The sequence below is a fragment of the Anas acuta genome, chromosome W, assembly GCF_963932015.1.
Source record: "Anas acuta chromosome W, bAnaAcu1.1, whole genome shotgun sequence".
NCBI lineage: Eukaryota > Metazoa > Chordata > Aves > Anseriformes > Anatidae > Anas > Anas acuta.
The window spans coordinates 18133566-18152742 of record NC_089016.1 but is presented as its reverse complement, the minus strand read 5'-3'; the positions used below and the strand labels follow the sequence as shown (position 1 = coordinate 18152742).

General features: G+C 48.4%; 1 protein-coding gene across 1 annotated transcript; it reads left to right on the top strand.

Annotated features, from left to right (window-relative positions):
- Positions 1–412: 412 nt before the first annotated feature.
- LOC137847428 (cytochrome b-like) lies at positions 413–18845 on the top strand. The gene is given in 6 exon segments (XM_068665701.1): positions 413–502; positions 1017–1089; positions 2243–2370; positions 3691–3735; positions 7112–7440; positions 16969–18845. Coding segments are annotated over 6 exon segments (756 nt in total). The 3' UTR covers positions 17060–18845.
- Positions 18846–19177: the final 332 nt, after the last annotated feature.

Below are 19177 nucleotides of genomic sequence, written 5' to 3'. Positions count from 1 at the left end.
TTTTACTGCTTGAAGTAGTAATGTTTCTTCACTTATCTGACTTGACTTGACACCCTGATTTTCACCTAATTGTCCTAAGGAGTCTGGTTGTCTGCATTTTACAAGGTCGCCTGCTAAGCTTTCTTATCACTGTAAGCATATCTCAGTACCACATTCCCTCCTTCTAAACAATGTAACTCTGCAAAAACAACATTTCTATTCCCACAATTCCCCCCTTTTCTTCTTTATAAACTGCTGACTTTTGCAAAACTTTTCTCTAAGTTCTAATTTAGTAGATATCTTCCTCTTCTTCACTTTCTTTGCTTTCCATTTCCTCATCACCTTATCTGAATAAGGTGGTGGCTCCACAGTCATTTGTTGCAATAGTGCAGTTTCAGTTAATCACTGTACTAGTCCTCTTACACAGGGGATAATGCAGCAACCAACGGCTGTCAAAACTCCTGAAGCTACGATCAAGGATGTAAATATGCCTACTTTTTCTGCCAATTCACTGGCAAGGGAGGTAAGCCCTTGCAATGCTCTAGTTACTGTGCCATCTGGGGCAGTATTGTTGGGTATAAAAGTGCAACAATGTTTGCTTAGTATCACACACACCTCTTTTCTCCGCGAACATCATATCTAATGCTATTCTGTTTTCCCAAGCCATTTTGCTGGTGGCATCTAGTTGTTCAGCAATTCCTCTTATCGCATTCCTTTTATAATTTATGAATCTCTGCTGATAACTATAATTAATCCAATCCACATTCTTATTGATTGTTACCCACCAGAACAGTGACTCAAACCCTGCAGAAATTTGATTCCTCTCTTTATGTCCATCCGGAACGCCTCTAGGCACCCCAATGGAATCTATGTATACTCTATCATCAAATGATATTCCTAAGCCTCTTTTACTTCTTCTGGGTATTTGTAATGTTTCTCTTTCAAATGCCAGGGTGAAAGGTATACCTAATTGAACAAGTGCACAAGTGCCTTCCCAATTAGATGGTAGGGTGGACTGTAAGATCTTCCCCCCACAGTACCACCAGAGATCTGCCCTGGGGATCTCAAGTCTTGAGCTTGAGTTTCCCATCAAGTCCTTGGTAGCACAAGGTAAATTCTCCCAGATGCTGGGTAGCACATCCTACCATAAGGACCAATATATGTCGTGGTTCCGCTTTGTGGGCAGCCGAGCCGAGGAATGAGGAGAAAATATGATGAAAAGGGCTCAAAGGTTGAGATAAGGACGAGAAGATCACACAGTAATTATTGTAATGGGCAAAACAGACTCGGCATAAGGAGATAGTAAGATTTATTGCTTATTACTAACAAGCTAGAGAAGTGAGAAACAAAGGAAAGAAACCAAAAGCACCTTCCCCCCCCCATCCACCCTCTTCTACCTCCTCCCCCTGAGCGGCGCAGGGGAACGGGGGAATGGGGGTTATGGCCAGTCTACAGTGCTTCTTGTCTGCCGCTCCTTCTCGGTCACTCTCGTCCCCTGTGCTGTGGGGTCCCTCCCACAGGATACAGTCCTTGATGAACTGATCCGGCATGGGCTTCCCACAGGCAGCAGCTCTTCAAGAACTGCTCCAGATATGGGTCCGTACCACGGAGTCCATCCCTCAGGAGAAAACTGCTCCAACCTGGCTCCCCTACGGGCAGCAGCTCCTGCCAGGTCACCTGCTCCTGTATGGTCTCATCTCCACGGGCTACAGGTCTGGCTCAGAATCTGCTCCGGCAGGAGTCTTCCACAGGCGGCAGCCTCTGTCGGTGCAGGTCCACCTGCTCCACCATGGTCTCCTCCACGGGCTGCAGCGTGGAGCCCTGCTCCACCGTGGTACTCCATGGGCTGCAGGGGGACATCCTGCTTCACGTCACCATGGTCCTCGCCACCTCTCCCTCTTCCTCTTCCTCTTCCTCTTCCTCTTCCTCTTCCTCTTCCTCTTCCTCTTCCTCTTCTTTCTCTTCTTCTTCGTCTTCTTCTTCGTTTTCTTAGTCTTCTCCTCTTCCTCTTCTTTCTCTTCTTCTTCTTCGTCTACTTCTTATTCGTTTTCTTAGTCTTCTCCTTTTCTTCCTCCTCTTCCTCTTCCTCTTCCTCTTCCTCTTCCTCTTCCTCTTCCTCTTCCTCTTCCTCTTCCTCTTCCTCTTCCTCTTCCTCTTCCTCTTCCTCTTCCTCTTCCTTCTAGATCCTTCTCAAAGAAACCACCCCTATGACCCCCTGCTACCAAAACCTTGCCACATAAACCCACTACCATATCATTCTGAGGGGCTACCGTAATTACCAACCTATTCTCAGCCCTCCCATGTATCGGACAAACCCTGGTAGAATGAGCTTGAGGGGGATTCTCAGTAGACAATCCAACCCTAACCCGGTTCTTCGCCATTCACTTCACAGTATCACACAGAATTTCTAGGTTGGAAGAGACCTCAAGATCATCGAGTCCAACCTCTAACCTAACACTAACAGTCCCCACTAAACCATATCCCTAAGCTCTACATCTAAACGTCTTTTAAAGACTTCCAGGGATGGTGACTCCACCACCTCCCTGGGCAGCCTGTTCCAACCCCCACCTTGCTACAGCCTCCTTTAAGGTATCTGTAGAGAGCGATAAGGTCGCCCCTGAGCCTCCTCTTCTCCAGGCTGAACAAGCCCAGCTCCTTCAGCTGCTCCTCGTAGGACTTGTTCTCCAGGCCCCTCACCAGCTTCGTCGCCCTTCTCTGGACCCGCTCAAGCACCTCGATGTCCTTCTTGTAGAGAGGGGCCCAAAACTGAACACAGTACTCGAGGTGCGGCCTCACCAGAGCCGAGTACAGGGGGACGATCACCTCCCTAGCCCTGCTGGTCACACTGTTTCTGATACAAGCCAGGATGCCGTTGGCCTTCTTGGCCATCTGAGCACACTGCTGGCTCATATTCAGCTGACTGTCCACCATCACTCCCAGGTCCTTCTCTGCCTGGCAGCTCTCCAACCACTCATCTCCCAGCCTGTAGCTCTGCTTGGGGTTATTGCGCCCCAGGTGCAGGACCCGGCACTTGGCCTTGTTGAACTTCATGCAGTTAACCTCAGCCCATCGGTCCAGCCTATCCAGATCCTCCTGCAGAGCCTTCCTACCCTCGAGCAGATCGACACATGCACATAGCTTGGTGTCATCTGCAAACTTACTGAGGGTGCACTCAATGCCCTCGTCCAGATCATTGATGAAGATATTAAAGAGGACCGGGCCCAGCACCGAGCCCTGGGGGACGCCACTAGTGACTGGCCTCCAACTGGACTTGACTCCATTTACCACGACTCTTTGGGCCCGGTTATCCAGCCAGTTTCTAACCCAACGAAGCGTGCGCCAGTCCAAGCCAAGAACAGCCAGTTTCTTGAGGAGAATGCTGTGGGAGACGGTGTCAAAAGCCTTGCTGAAGTCAAGGTTGACCACATCCACAGCCTTTCCCTTGTCCACCCAGCGCGTCACTTTGTCATAGAAGGAGATCAGGTTCATCAAGCAGGATCTGCCTTCCATAAACCCATGCTGACTGGGCCTGATCGCCTGCTTGCCCTTCAAGTGCTGCATGATGACTCTCAAGAGGATCTGCTCCATGAGCTTCCCTGGTACTGAGGTCAAACTGACAGGCCTGTAGTTTCCTGGGTCTGCCTTCCGGCCCTTCTTGTAGATGGGCGTCACATTTGCTAGCCGCCAGTCAACTGGGACCTCCCCCGATAGCCAGGACACTTCCTACTGCCTTTCCTAATCACAGGAATTACCCTAGTCCACTGTGAGAAGCTAAGTTGTGTTTTTGCAGTAGAGAACTAATTTTCTGTATTCAAAGGTAGCTGTGTAGTCATAACAAGGAGAAATGCTAAGTAAATAAGTGGACAGTTGAAGGCCTCATTGTTCCAAAATAAGGTAGCAGCTTGAGAAAAACAGGATGAGCAGTGTGAGAACAGTAAAAAACAAAAAAAGGTCACAAGATCTCAAAACAGAAGAAAGGAGAAAAAAAGGGGGAAAAAGGAGAAATTAAAGGGTTGAAAAAAAAGAAAAATTGTACATATATGGTATAGAGGAGCGTCGAGTAGCTTGTGAACCTGTAGTACTCAGCTAATGAGGAAACAGGGGAGGTGATCAGGTGTCGGGTAATAGGGAATAAAAGGTTATGATATGTTTACTAAAATGCGCTCCTAATTGACAGGACGCCCACCGTTGCAATCGCGAATAGAATAGCTGCACAGAAGATCCTGTCTGAAGAAAATTATTTGAGATTTTTCTCACAATCTGAGGGCTCGTCCGGAATCTTGTCGTCTGCCAAAGATTTCTTGCCATCGCAGACAGGAAGGTGCACCCCGCTGATTTCAGCGGTCCTGCCGGGGGTGGTGGGTTGTCTCGATACGACCGGCAAAGGACCTATTGTTAATCTGAAGACAGGCTCTGCGAAACACTGGGAGAATTGAGGCCAGCACTGACATACCACAGACACAGCCCAGACACAGCACAGACATTTTACAGGCACAGGGATTACTGCTGATAACCTGGACCAGGAAGCTGTGCATGGACCAAGGTAAGGGAAACTTTATTGTATATTGTCTTGGGTTGGATTCGGGGAGACTCTTGTGTGGAGCATGAATTAGACACACTTTTAGTGCGAAGCCAGTGTGGAGTCCTAATTTTGTGATTAAAGCCTTACCAGATATGCAGAAAAAGCTCCAGAAGGTGGGAGGATGGAGTGAACAGTGTACTGTTCACTGTGTACTGTGTACATCCTCCCACCTCCATACTACCTACACTGTTCACTCCATCACTATTTCAGACCCTATTTCAGACACTATTTCATCATCACATTTCAGCCCCGTCCCCCTTCTTACCTAGTTTAAAGCCCTCTCAATGAGCCCTGCCATATCCTGGGCTAGGATCCGTTTTCCCGTTAGAGGTAGGTGGGACCCGTCTGCAGCCATCAGGCTGGGTGTCAAGTAAAGCGCCAAAGTGCTAGTAAAGCGCCGAGTAAAGCACCATTAGTGCTAGGTTACCGATAGTTAGACAGAAGGTGGTGACGGGGAGTGGTGATGTCTTGTTCTCCGTTTAGGCTGTGGATGATTGACCTGGTGAACAGTGTAGTTAGTATGAAGGTGTATGACAGGAGGGGAGATGAGAAGGAAAAGTAGAGAGCAAAATAAATGGTATTCACAGCGTACTGGGTAGTGAGGCAGAGGGCTAGAGATAGAGGGACTTTCGGGAGGAGTCAGGTCCAGGCTGGAAAGGAGAGGAAGAGATACAAAGGAATGGCAGGCAAAGAAAGCTACCTGTGTTGCAGCCTAAATCCTAGCTGTGACAGGCTTTGAGAAGCTGTTTTAAGTGTGGCCAGGCTGGCCACTTCAAATAGGAGTATCTGGAGTGGAAGAAGGAGGAGAGATTGCTGTTATAAATTCAGAAAAGGGGAGTCTGGGATTCTCAGAAAGCTAGTTCCCTGTGGTGGTTTTACCATGCTGGGCAACTAAACCCCACAACCGCTCTCTCACTCCCCCTCCTTTAGATGAGGAGGGGGAGAAGTAAAGCAAAGAACAACTCACGGGTTGAGATAAGGATAATTTAATTAAAGGGAAATAATTATAATAATTAAATAAAGACTACCATGAACTAAACAATTTAACTAAGGGGAAATAAAAAGGGAAAGGGGAAAGGGAGGGGAAAAAGGGAAAATAAAAAGAAGGGAGGAAAACAAACAAACAAAATAAATGAAGGCTATATGGAAGTGCAGAGGAAAGAAATTACTCTCTACTTCCCACAAATGAGCAATGATTGACCACGTCCTTGAAGCAAGGCCTCAACGCACGCAGCCGGTGTTCGAGAGGAGGACCGACGTCTTCTCAACGAGAGCCCACCCCCCCCCTCTTCTTCCTGTTTCCACCTTTTATTGCTGAGTGTGACATCACATGGTATGGAATATCCCTTTGATTGGTTTAGGTCAGCTGCCCTAGTGATGTTTCTCTCCTCACCTTTTGCCCACCCCCTAGGAGGGTTAGAGAAAGGCCTAATACTGTGCCACTGCTGCTCAGCAGTAGACACAACACTGGTGTGATAACACTGCTGTTCCAGCTACAAGTACAGAGCATGGCACTGTATGGGCTGCTGCCGGGAAAGTTAACATTCCAGCCAGACCCAGTACATTCCCTGATAAATGAAAAAGTGCACTTCAAGGGTTCCTCAGGTTTAACTCAATGGGGATCACTCTACAGTTATTGTTGTGGGCAAAATAGACTTACCATAGGAAGATTAATAAAATTTATTACCTATTGCTAATGGGCTGGAGCGGTGAGAAATGGATAAACAAACTGGGGGCACCTTCCTCCATTCACTCTCTTCCATGTTTTCCCTACCCTCAGTGGCACAGGGGGGCCGGCAGTGGAGGCTGCTGTCAGACCGTGGTGCTCCGTTTCCCCTGCTCCTTCACGGTCGCTCTCGCCCCTGCTCTGGTGTGTGGTCCCTCTCGTGGAGTGTCGACCTTCCTGGGCTGCTCCTGTGCTCCACGGGCAGCGAAAAACGGGTTCTTTGGTGCTCCAGGTGTGGGTCTGTGCTACAGGGTCTATTCAACAGGAGTGGGTTGGTCTGGCTTTGGGACCCCCCTGGGGTCCACCTCTCCCCAATCTCCTGCTCCTGCATGGGCTCCTCTCCACAGGCTGCAGCGTAGAAATCTGCTCCGCTGTGGTATACCATGGGCTGCGGGGGTTCTGCCTTCCCCACCAGGGTCCTCTCTGTGGGCTGCAGTGGGGCTTCAGCTCCAGCACCTGGAGCACCTGCTCCCCCTACTCTGCACTGACCTTGATGTCTGCTGGGAGGTTTCTCACTCCTCACTCTCCCAGCTGCTGTTGAGCAGCACGTTTTTTTCCTTTTCTTGGATGTGCTCTCACAGAGGCACAAACTGCGTTGCTCATGGCTTGGCTCTGGGCAGTGGTGGGCCCCTTTGGAGCCAGCTGAAACTGGCCCTTATCTAACATGGGGCAGCTGCTGGATTCTTCTCACAGGACAGCTGCTGGATTATTCTCACTGCAGGCCTCGCCTTGCCATGTGAACCCAATACACTGAGGCAGCTAGGTCATTACTGGCCTGTAAAGTATCAGGGCTACAATTAATAATGAAAATGAAATTATTTGAGATTTTTTCTCACATCCACCTAACCTACCTGCACGAATCTGGCTCAAACAACCCACTAGGGATCGTATCAGACTGTGACAAAATCCCATTCCACGCGTTTTTTTCTCTCAGAGACATTGTAGGATTTGCCTTAGTAATCACCCCTCTAATAGCGCTAGCCCTATTCTCACCCAACCTGCTGGGAGACCCAGAAAATTTCACCCCATCAAACCCATTCGTTACCCCCCCCACACACAAAAAAACGGAATGTTGCTTCCTATTCACCTACGCCATCTTATGTTCAATCCCCAACAAACTGGGGGGTGTATTAGCACTAGCTGCCTCCGTACTGTTATAAATGGCTCAGTCTTCAAAATAGGATTATAATCAAAGTTTACAATTTATTAAATGAATAGAGGTAAGCAAACAGCGCTGGGTCCTCCGGGAGTCTCTGCTCCACCTAGACGCACACCAGTTACATTGAGATGCTGATTTTTATGCTCCTAGACTAATACATATTCATTACTACTTCTAAAAAAAATAGGTTATTATAATTAGGTTCCGGGATCCAGTCCCTCCTACTGGAGCATGCGTATCAGTCTCCGGTGGTCCCCCTGGGGGTCTCTAGGGGTCTTTCATGCTGAAGGCTCGTAGTCTTCCTCTCCAAGATTTTTTCTTGTCCTTCCCCTTTGTACTCCTTGGCAGCATGTCAAGCTTACACAGTGTCCCCTGCAAGTTTTGTCTCCTAGCCGTCCTTCAGCTTCTTTTTTTTCTTCTCCTTAATCTCCTGGCCACCTGGCCAGATATCAGGGGCTTGCATAGTGTCCCATTCAGAAGCCATAACAGTCACTAGTTGTTAGCAGTTGTTCTGAAACCCCCAGACTTCAAAGAAAGAACATACAAACACAAATAGCACTCTTATTGACACTTCACAAGTAGTTAAAACATTCCTCACAGGCCATTCACAGGGACAGTCACATCTATAGCAGTGCTAAATCAACCACAAAGGAGGCAAAAAGGCTGTAACTGTTAGGAATAAGAGTTCGGAATAACAAAAGCAAATAGGCTCATGGATTTGAGGAATATTTCTGAAGATTTGATAAATTGACTATAATGAGGGGGAGACTGGGACACTGGGAGGAAAGGGAAGAAACCACATCTGTGGAAGAATTAAATTGCCAGTGCAGGACCCAGAGACAGACAGAACTGCTCTCTAGTGACACGAATTGTTAAAACATTCCTTTGCAAGGTACAAGAACTATATACGTTACCAATTCTGTTTTTCTTAGACTTGTGGTTATACAAGGGTATGTAAGACAGAAGGTCACATTCATCATACCATGCGGCCCTCATACCATGCGGCCCTAGCACTGTTCCATACTGACACATGAACATATCTCACATCCCTCTGATTATTACCCTTTATTATTTTTTCATGTTGGCAGTGATGAGATAAAAAGATGATCAAAAGGGACTTAAGGGCTTTGAGGCGACTGGTTGAAGGATCAGGTGCACAGGTAGTGTTTCCTTCCTTCCTTCCTTCCTTCCTTCCTTCCTTCCTTCCTTCCTTCCTTCCTTCCTTCCTTCCTTCCTTCCTTCCTTCCTTCCAGTAGCGGGGATCAATATTGAAAGGAACAGGCAGACCCAGCTGTGACTACTTCACTGGGGAGCCTGTTCCAGTGTGCAACCACCCTCTCGGTGAAGAACCTCTTCCTGATATCCAGCCTAAACTTCCCCTGCCTCAGCTAGTCACCATTCCCACGGGTCCTATCACTGGTGATTACAGAGAATAGGTCACCTGCCTCTCCACTCCTCCTTGTGAGGAAGTTGTAGACCGCGATGAGGTCCATGCATGAGATAAGGGAGAGACAAGAAGAGTCAGGAAATTTGGTGTACAGTAAGCCCTTGCACAGTGAAGTGCTTGGCAGTACACCCCCATTTTCCAGAATCGTAACATTAGTGTGTGGTACCCTGCAGGAGGGAAATTTCTGTAGCAGCACACTGACAAAGGCTGGGAAAAATGGGAAATATGAGTTCCAGGGGACAGGGAGATATCCCTGGGGAAGTGCTTATCATAGAATCATAAAATCATAGAATTGGAAGGGACCCATAAGGATCATCAAGTCCAACTCCTGGCACCGCACAGGTCTGCCCAAAAGTTTAGACCATGTGACTAAGTGCACAGTCCAATCGCTTTTTAAAGTCAGACAGGCGTGGTGCAGGGACTAAGTCCCTGGGGAGCCTGTTCCAGTGTGCAACCACCCTCTTGGTGAAGAACCTCTTCCTAATGTCCAGCCTAAACCTCCCCTGCCTCGGCTTAACACCATTCCCTTGGGTCCTATCACTGGTGTTTACAGAGAATAGGTCACCTGCCTCTCTACTCCCCCTCGGGAGGAAGTTGTAGACCGCGATGAGGTCCCCCCTCAGCCTCCTCTTCTCCAGGCTGAACAGGCCTAGTGCCCTCAGTCGCTCCTCATACATTTTCCCCTCTAGGCCCTTCACCATCTTCATTGCCCTCCTCTGGCCGCTCTCCAACAGTTTAATGTCCTTTTTGTACCGTGGTGCCCAGAACTGCACACAGTACTCGAGGTGAGGCCGGACCAGCGCAGAGTAGAGCGGGACAATCACTGACCTCAACCGACTAGCGATACTGTGCTTGATGCATCCCAGGATACGGTTGGCCTTCCTGGCTGCCAGGGCATACTGCTGGCTCATATTCAACTTGCAGTTGATCACAACCCCCATATCCCTCTCTGTGGGGCTGCTCTCCAGCATCTCATCGCACAGTCTGTACATATAGCCAGGGTTGCCCCATCCCAGGTGCAGGACCCAGCACTTGCTCTTGTTAAACTTCATACGGTTGGTGATCGCCCAGCTCTCCAATCCGTCCAGATCTCTCTGCAAGGCCTTTCCACCCTCATCAGAGTCCACAACTCCTCCAAGTTTGGTGTCATCGGCAAATTTGCTCAAAACACCTTCTCGTCCTACATCCAAATCATTTATAAAGACATTGAAGAGGACTGGCCCTAAAATGGAGCCTTGAGGGACCCCACTAGTGACCATCCGCCAGCCTGATGTGGCCTTGTTTACCACAACCCTTTGAGCCCTGCCCGTCAGCCAATTGCTCACCCATCATATGATGTTTTTGTTAAGTTGTATGCTGGACATTTTGTCCAGTAGGATCCTATAGGAAACCATGTCAAAAGCCTTGCTGAAAAAAGATCTTGTCCAAAAGATCTTGTCCAAAAAGATCACATCAGCTGGTTTCCCTTGGTCAACTAGACAGGTGATCTTATAAAAGGAAATCAGATTTGTTAGGCAGGACCTACCCCTCATGAACCCATGTTGGCTGGGACCAATGACTGCATTGTCCCCCAGGTGTGCTTCAATAACTCCCAGGATAATCTTCTCCATAATTTTACCAGGCACTGACGTGAGACTGACAGGCCTGTAGTTACCAGGGTCTTCTTTCTTGCCCTTCTTGAAAATTGGCACAACATTTGCCAGCTTCTAGTCTTCTGGGACCTCTCCAGATTCCCAAGATCATTGAAAAATAATTGAGAGAGGTCCCGTGATGACATCAGCCAGTTCTTTAAGCACCCTGGGATGGATCCCATCCAGACCCATGGACTTGTATGGATCCAGGTGGAGCGGCAAATCCCGCACACGTTCAGGGTCGGTTGGGAGTTTGTCTTTCTCACCGTTATGGTCCTCCCACTCAGGGCACCCAGGGTCCCGAAGCCCATCATCAGCATTGTTGACAGAGGTGAAGAAGGCATTAAATGTCTCTGCCTTGCCTATGTCATTGTCTGTGAGGAGACCTTCCCCATCAAGTAGCGGACCTATGTTTTCTTTGTTTCTCCTTTTTCTGTTCACATATCTAAAAAAAACTTTTTTATTGTCTCTCACAGACATGGCCAGCTTCAACTCTAGTTGGGCTTTGGCCACACAAATTTTCTCTCTACAAACACGAACAGCATCCCTGTATTCCTTCCTCATCGCCTGACCCTCCTTCCAGCAGCCGTACACTTTCTTTTTTCGCCTAAGCTCCAGAAGAAGATCCCTGGTCAGCCAGGCCGGCCTTCTTCCCCGCCTGCCTGCCTTCCAATATTTTGGAATTGCCTGATCTTGTGCTTTTAGGAGGCAGTGCTTAAAGACTCACCAGCACTGATGGACGCCAATGCCTTCAAAAGCAGCTTCCCAGGGGACCTTGCTAACCAGTTCCCTGAGCAGCCTGAAGTCTGCTTTCCCCATATCCAGGGCTGAAGTTTTGGTGGCAGTTTTCCTGCTGTCGCCATAAATTCTAAACTCAACCACTTCATGGTCACTATGACCGCGATGGCCGCCAATTGCCATGTCTCCCACAAGACCCTCTCTGTTTTCCAGCAACAGATCTAGGAGGGCACCTTTCCTAGTTGACTCCCTTAGCATCTGCATCAAGAAGTTATCATCTAGGTGCTTTATGAACCTCCTGGACTTGCTCGTGTCAGCCGTGTGGTGATCCCATTGGACATCTGTCAAGTTGAAATCTCCCATAAGGACAAGGGGAGTTGATCTCGAGGCACCTTTTAGTTCTGCAAAGAATAATTCATTGGCGTTGTTGTCCTGGCCGAATGGTCTGTAATAGATTCCCACAACGACATCCCCTTTATTCGTTCGGTCCTTAATCCTTACCCAGAGGCTCTCAACTTTGCCATCCCCAACTTGAAGTTCCACGCAGTCCAGCCCATGCTTCACATATATCGCAACCCCACTACCTAGCCTACCTTGCCTGTCCCTCCTGAAGAGCCTATAACCATTTATTGCAGCACACCAGCCACAGAACTCATCCCACAAGGTTTTGCTTATGCCGATGATGTCGTAGCTGTGGGACTGGGCCAAGACTAGCTCATGGGAAGGTCTACTTGACACCTTGCCTACTGACTCCCGATGGGGAGCACCTTTATATGAGGGGAAAAAGGATTTGATTGACAGGGCTTTAAACTAGATGTGAAGGGGGAAAGGGACAAAAACCACTAGAGTTAACCTCCCACTCTTTCAGTGACACTGGAAGGAGATATTCGGATCTTGAGAAGGGTTTATTGTCTCTGGTACAAGAAGTAAAACAGACGGAATTAAGGAGAAAGCAGAACGTGATCGTCTGGGGACCTTTCTGCATCCTGTATGCAGTTCATAAAGGAACAATACCACCTGCTGGTATTTCCCAGAAACCCACAATTCTTAAATGGTATGCCTATCTAGAAGGTATTAATGAAATTATGCCAGTCACAGAGGGTGATACTAAAATATCCAAACTACTAAAGGACTACTAAAGTACCCTCTTTCTCCAGTCTCCACCGACCAAACCATCCCCAATTCAGGAATCATCTACTCTATAGGAAGACAGTGACCTTACAGGAGTGTGGTTTACAGATGCCTCTTCCCATAGGGAGAACAATAAGTGGAAATACAAAGCTGTGACATAGGAAGTAGCAACAGGAGAAAAACTGATTGAAACAGGTGAAGGCAGTGCACAGGTAGGGGAACTTAGAGCAGTTTTATTATGTGGTGCTACCCATATCTATACTGACGCAGATGCTGTTTTTAAAGAAGCCACCGAGTGGATAGGCAACTGGGCAGTTAGTGATTGGCAGGTGAATAGAGTTCCAGTCTGGCAAACTGAAAGTTGGAAACAACTGTTAGAGATAGGAAAACAACGAACGCTACATCTAGGATGGGTAAAAGGACATGATCAGTCAAACACTGTGTAGCTGCTCAATTCAGTCAGGAGGTAGACAGCCTCACATGGTTGTGACAAATTGATGTCACCAATGATAACCAAGAATGGGAACGTTTACTCGAATGGTTACGTGTTAAGCGTGGCCACACCAGACGGGCTGATTTATACCGGGAAGGTATAGCCCGAGGATGTCCTATATCAGTTAAATTGTGTGAGCAGATGGTGACTGCCTATTCCCAATGTTGTTCACAATAAAGTAGAAAAGCGTCCTATAGGATTTTCTGCTGGACAACCTGTGCTGGTAAAAATGCCTCAGATTGGAACAGTAACAATGGTACTAACTACTCTCAAAAATCCCTATGCGTGGGAAGCTAAAGATTGTTCAGGAAAAGTACACTGGATCAGCACCTGTTGGATTTCACCCTCTTTCTAACCCTGCTGCTTGAATACAACTGAGCATGTTTTCTTTGCTTTTGTGTTCACAGGAACCCTGAGTGAACTGTGTATGGACAGCTGGAAGATGACAAATCAACAGTTTGGATTAATGATACTGTGCTTTACCCTGACATCCCCTTTATTCGTTCAGCCCTTAATCCTTACCCAGAGGCTCTCAACTTTGCCATCCCCAACTTGAAGTTCCACGCAGTCCAGCCCATGCTTCACATATATCACCACCCCACTACCTAGCCTACCTTGCCTGTCCCTCCTGAAGAGCCTGTAACCATTTATTGCAGCACACCAGACACAGAACTCATCCCACCAGGTTTTGCTTATGCCGATGATGTTGTAGCTGTGGGACTGGGACAAGACTTCTAGCTCGTCCATTTTATTCCTCATGCTGCATGCGTTTGTGTAGAAGCACTTCAAAACACTTCCCTACACACAGCACCTTGTGGAGCCGACCGAAGGTCCTCACTGACACACAGTCCCTCTGATTCTAGTGCACCATCCCTTAGTTCATCACCGGCGTGCCTGATTTTATCCCCTTCCCCCTTCAACTCTAGTTTAAAGCCCTATCTATCAGCCCTGCCAACTCCTGAGCCAAAATCCTTACCCCTCTCTGAGAGAGGTGCATCCCATCTGTTGATAGCAGGCCTGGCGTCACGTAGACCTTCCCATGATTGAAAAACCCAAAGTTCTGTTAGTTGCCCCAGTCCCGAAGCCACGTGTTAATGTGGTGAGCCAGCTTGTCAGCATCAATCCCCCCTATCGGAAGGACAGAGGCAAACACAACCTGTGCCCCTGATCCTTTAAGTAGTTGCCCCAAAGCCCTGAAGTCCCTTTTGATCGCTCTCAGACTTCTCATTGCTACCTTGTCATTACCAGCCTTAAAGACCAGTAGCGGGTAGTAGTCGGTGGGCCGTAGCAGGCGCTTGACTTTCTTAGCGAAGTCTCTCACCTGAGCCCCGGGGAGACATCAGACTTCCCTTTGGGTTGGGTCCAGTCGGCATATCGGGCCCTTTGTCCCTTTCAAAAGGGAGTCCCCCATGACAATAACCCTTCTGTCTTTCTTGACAGTCAATGTAGCAATGTGGGGGGTAGGTTGCCTTGCCTTAGGCACCCTCTTCAACTGGGACAGGCTTTCGTCTCCTTCATTGTTCTGACTATGGTGTTCTAGAGCCTCGTACCTGTTACATAAGGGTAGATGGGAAGGTGAGGTGGGCAGGGACAGGGCTCGCCTACTACCCCGAACAGAAACTTGCCTCCATTCCCCCCCATAGCCTACACCCCCTCTTACTGCCTGGTGGGATGAGGGGACTTTTGTCTTCTGTGCATCAGGAGACACCTGTGCTGTGGCAGGCTCTTGAGTCTGTCTCAGAGAAGGTAGAGTACACTTCAGCCAGTCAATTTCCCTCTCTGACTCCCTGATGCTCCTGAACCTGCTCACCTCCTCCCAAAGCTCCTCTACCTGTTTGAGCAGCTCTTCAACCTGGGCACACCTCCCACAGGCATACCCCTTGCTGCTGCTGTCAGATATGGACACAAGACTCGGGAACACCCTGCAGCCCAAGACCTGGACAGTGGTGTGTGTCTCCCCGAGCCCTCCGTCTGAGTAGCCACATCAGTGACGGTGGCTAGAGAAACCGCAAGAGATGTGGAGGCCATGGTTTTCTGCCTGGTTGATACCACGGCCAGGTTTCTTGCAAGCAGGCTACCAGTACCAGTACTGAAGGGAAAGACGACAGTTCTTCCAACAGTTCTTCCTGAAGAATGATAAGAAATTGGAAAAATAATCTCAAAATTAGAGGAGATGATAAAAGAGAAAAAAAAAAAAAGCTAAATATTGTGTATCTGTCTGGACAAAAGAACCAATTAAGGAAACAGCAGTATTTTGGCCAAAATACGGGTCTGATGAAAATTCAGGCTTTAACTTTATATGTAAACAATAAGATTCCTTTTTTGGAGAAGGACCCAAGTTATGCTCCCTATAATCCTAATATTGCACCTGTGGCAGCAGCAGTCACTCCAGGGAGACAGGGACTGCAATTAACACTGTCCCTAGAGAAGGAGCATACTCTAGGCTCTGGCGAGAATTAGAACAAGGTAGAAGAGATATTGAGAATTTTGCCTTCCCTGATACTAACAGTACTAACACTAACTGTGTATCCTCTTAGGTGAACTCCCCCCCCCCTCCTTACCAGCAGAGAGGTTAGGACTTTTAAGAAGGAGATTAAGTCTTTAACTGAGGACCCCAACAGCCTAGCTGAACTATTAGACCAGTTCCTACAACCTAAATTATACTCATGTGGGGGGAATTATGTCTATAAGTATGTTGTTTACAGGGAAAGAAATGGGAATGATCAGGAGGAGAGCTGCTATACAAGAATGGGAAAGAGCCCATCCTCCAGGACCAGGGGTAATACCAGCAGGGCAGAAATACCCTCTTGCCAATCCTGGCTGGAATAATAATAGTGTGCAACACAGAAATCATATGAGAGACTTGGGGTCAGAATGAGAAAGTACTCGGGGATGAGTCCTGAGGACCCGGTATCCCAAGGGCTCTTGAAAGTTCATTGTGTGATTAAAGACTGGCAAGATATGCAGAAAATGCTTCGGAAGGTGGGGGGATGTAGTGAACAGTTACTGGGGGGCCCTCCTGAGGGAGGCCCTGAAGCTGCCCTGAAATGGAGGGGAGATGAAAGGAAAAGCAGAGAGCGAAACTAATGGTATTGACAGTGCAGCAGGTAGTGAGGCAGAGGGTTGGAGAAAGAGGAAGAAGATCTTAAGGGGGAGTCAGGGCCAGGATGAAAAGGAGAGGAAGAGAGATGAAGGAATGGCAGGCAAGGAAGGCTGCCTGTGTTGCAGCCTGAATCCTAGCAGGGACAGGCTTTGATAAGATGTTTTAAGTGTGGCCAGGCTGGCCACTTCAAATAGTAGTATCCAGAGTGGAAGAAGGAGGAAAGAAGGAAAATGGGATGAAACATGGCATTATTGATATGTTGTTTCAGCATCCTGGAGGGAGAAAGGTATGGAATTAAGTTGGCCAATGACTGAGACTTTGGTGAAAGTACAGGCTGGAGAAAGATAAAAATAAGTGTTAAAAAGGGTTACTGAAGGTGTTAAAGATGTGGTATGTAGTGTTTGACAGAGCTGTTTGAAGTTGAATGAGCAGGGAAAGGGGATGTAGGCATTATCTAAGTAACAGTCTAGAAGTTTTGGTATATTTGCTGTGGTGTTTGGTCAGTTTCCAAGTATCAGGAAGGGGGGAGGATGGGGGGTACAGCCTGCTCCACCAGGGGCCTCTCCACAGGCCGCAGGGGGCTTTGGATCTGGTGCCTGGAGCACCTCCTCCCCCTCCTTCTGTGCTGACTTGGGTGCCCTCGGGGAGGTTTCTCGCTCCTCGCTCTCCCATCTGCTGTTGAGTATAAAAAGTCGTTCGGTTTTTATACCGCACAGCGTGTTAAGCACTGCATGCCAGGTTGTACATAGATCTTTATTGAACTTTCCACTTGTGATGGTTGTATCCCTTAAATGATCTCCTACGAGCCGCCACTCATCTGGGCTAAAAATTAGAAGGATTTCCTTTAGAAAACCCTCCTTCTGGGCCCAGTGTACCAAGGATTTGATCTTTTTTACATTGCAAGATACGCCTCTCTTAGAGAGAATGCTAGAGAGAAGCTGCACAGTCGCTTCCTCCTCCACGGTCAGACGGGCTGCAGGGTCGTGATCTCCACCCCTCTGCTATATGCCAGCTCGCCACACGGTGGCGGTCGTCTGCCGTTGTTCACTGACGCCTCCGATCTCCCGTAGCAACTCGATCCCGGATGTCCCGCGTCTCACCGCGATGACGTCACTTTCCCGCGTCTCACCGCGATTTCTCCCCGCCTCTCACTGCGATTTCTGTGTCTGGGTCGGTGCTTGGAGTTTCTCAATGTCTCTCAGGTGTTTCGGCTTCTGTCAGGTCTCTCCGTGTCTCTCAGGGCTGTCCGTGTCTCTGAAGCGTCTCTCAGGGCTCTCTGTGTCTCTGAAGTCTCTCTGTGTCTCTAAGCGTCTCTCAGCTTCTCTCAGCGTCTGTCAGGTCTCTCAGCGTCTCTCAGCATCTGCGGGTCTCAGCCTGTTCGGGCGCCGTATGTTGCAGGAAGAACGACTGAAAACATGACAGACACTAGTATGGTCAGATCATGCTCCATTTATTACCCGAATAGCCTGACTTTTATAGTAAACTTAACAGGGGCGGATAGTGTCTCACACAAGATTATTGGTCAAAAGCACTTAGACAAACAGCTGCAAGAAAACAACCCAACCTGGGTACCTAGTGTGTGGCAGGGTACCACACACTAATGTTCCAATAATGGAAAATGGGGGTGTACTGCCAAGCACTTCACTGTGCAAGGGGTACCGCACACCTATGAGTTTACCAGATTCCCTGTTGTACTGCCAAGCACTTCCCCGTGCAAGAGCTTACCATACACCAAATTTCCTGAGACATCCTTTCTCTCCCTTATCTCATGCTTCGTCCGTCTCCGGCTGCACCCCTCACGGAGATACAGAACTGCGGATCAGGACTCCACACTGACTTTGTACAAAAGTACGTCTCAATCACACATCATACAGAGTCTCACTCGACCCCCAAGGCAATACTTAATATTTCTTACCTTGGTCTGTGCACAGTTACCGGATCAATTCTTAAAACCCTGAGTGCCTACCTTCTTCCTGTGTTGGGTCTGTCTGAGCTGGAGTCACCTTTTACCTGCAGCAGCCCACACAGTGCTGTACGTAGCTGGAACAGCACTGATATCACTCCAGTGTTGTGTCTATTGCTGCGTAGTGCTGGCACAGCATCAGGACTCCTTCCAAGACCCCAAGAGCCAGCAGGCTGGGGGTGGGCAAGTGATGGGGAGGGGACATTGCCAGGGCAGCTGACCTAAACCAACCAAAGGGATATTCCATAACACCTGATGTCACACTCAGCAATAAAAGGGGGGTTCTCGTGGGGGAGGGGGCTGTTCCTCCTGAACAACCACTACGCGTTTGAGGCCCTGCTTCCCAGGACATGGCCGAACACCGCTCGTTGATGGGAAGTAGAGAATAATTTTTTTTTCCCTCTCTCTGTGCTTCCGCGCGGACTGATTGTTTCTTTTGTTTCTTTTTTTCCTCCCCATTCCCTTTCCCTTTAATTAAACCTTTCTCATCTCAAACCTCGAGTTCTCTGTTGTTGTCATGACGAGTGGCAGAAGCTGCTGAGAGAGAAGGTGAATCGAGTCAGTTTGCAGAAGTGAAGGCCATTCAGCTGGCTTTAGACATTGCTGAACGAGAAAAATGGCCAGTTCTCTATCTCTACACCGATTCATGGATGGTAGCAAATGCCCTGTGGGGATGGTTACAGCAATGGAAGCAAAACAACTGGCAGCGTAGGGGCAAACCCATCTGGGCTGCTGCATTGTGGCAAGATATTGCTGCTCGGGTAGAGAACCTGGCTGTGAAAGTATGCCACGTAGATGCTCATGTGCCCAAGAATCAGGCTACAGAAGAACATCAAAACAACCAGCAGACAGTCCTTCAAACGCAGAAACGAAGAAGATTCTGACCAGGATTAGGGAGGCCCTGCCTCCAGCCAGGGGGAGGAAAGGGACAATCAAGTTTATTGGACTGTGTGGATTCAATGGCCTGTCACGTCAGACGCACAGAAGTATAAGGCTTTAGTAGACACCGGTGCACAATGTACTATAATGCCATCGAGCTATAAAGGGCCAGAGCCCATCTGTATTTGTGGAGTGACAGGAGGATCTCAGCAGTTGACTGTATTGGAGGCTGAAGTGAGTCTGACTGGGAATGAGTGGGAAAAGCACCGCATTGTGACTGGCCCGGATGCTCCATGTATCCTTGGCATAGACAATCTTAGAAGAGGATATTGCAAGGACCCAAAAG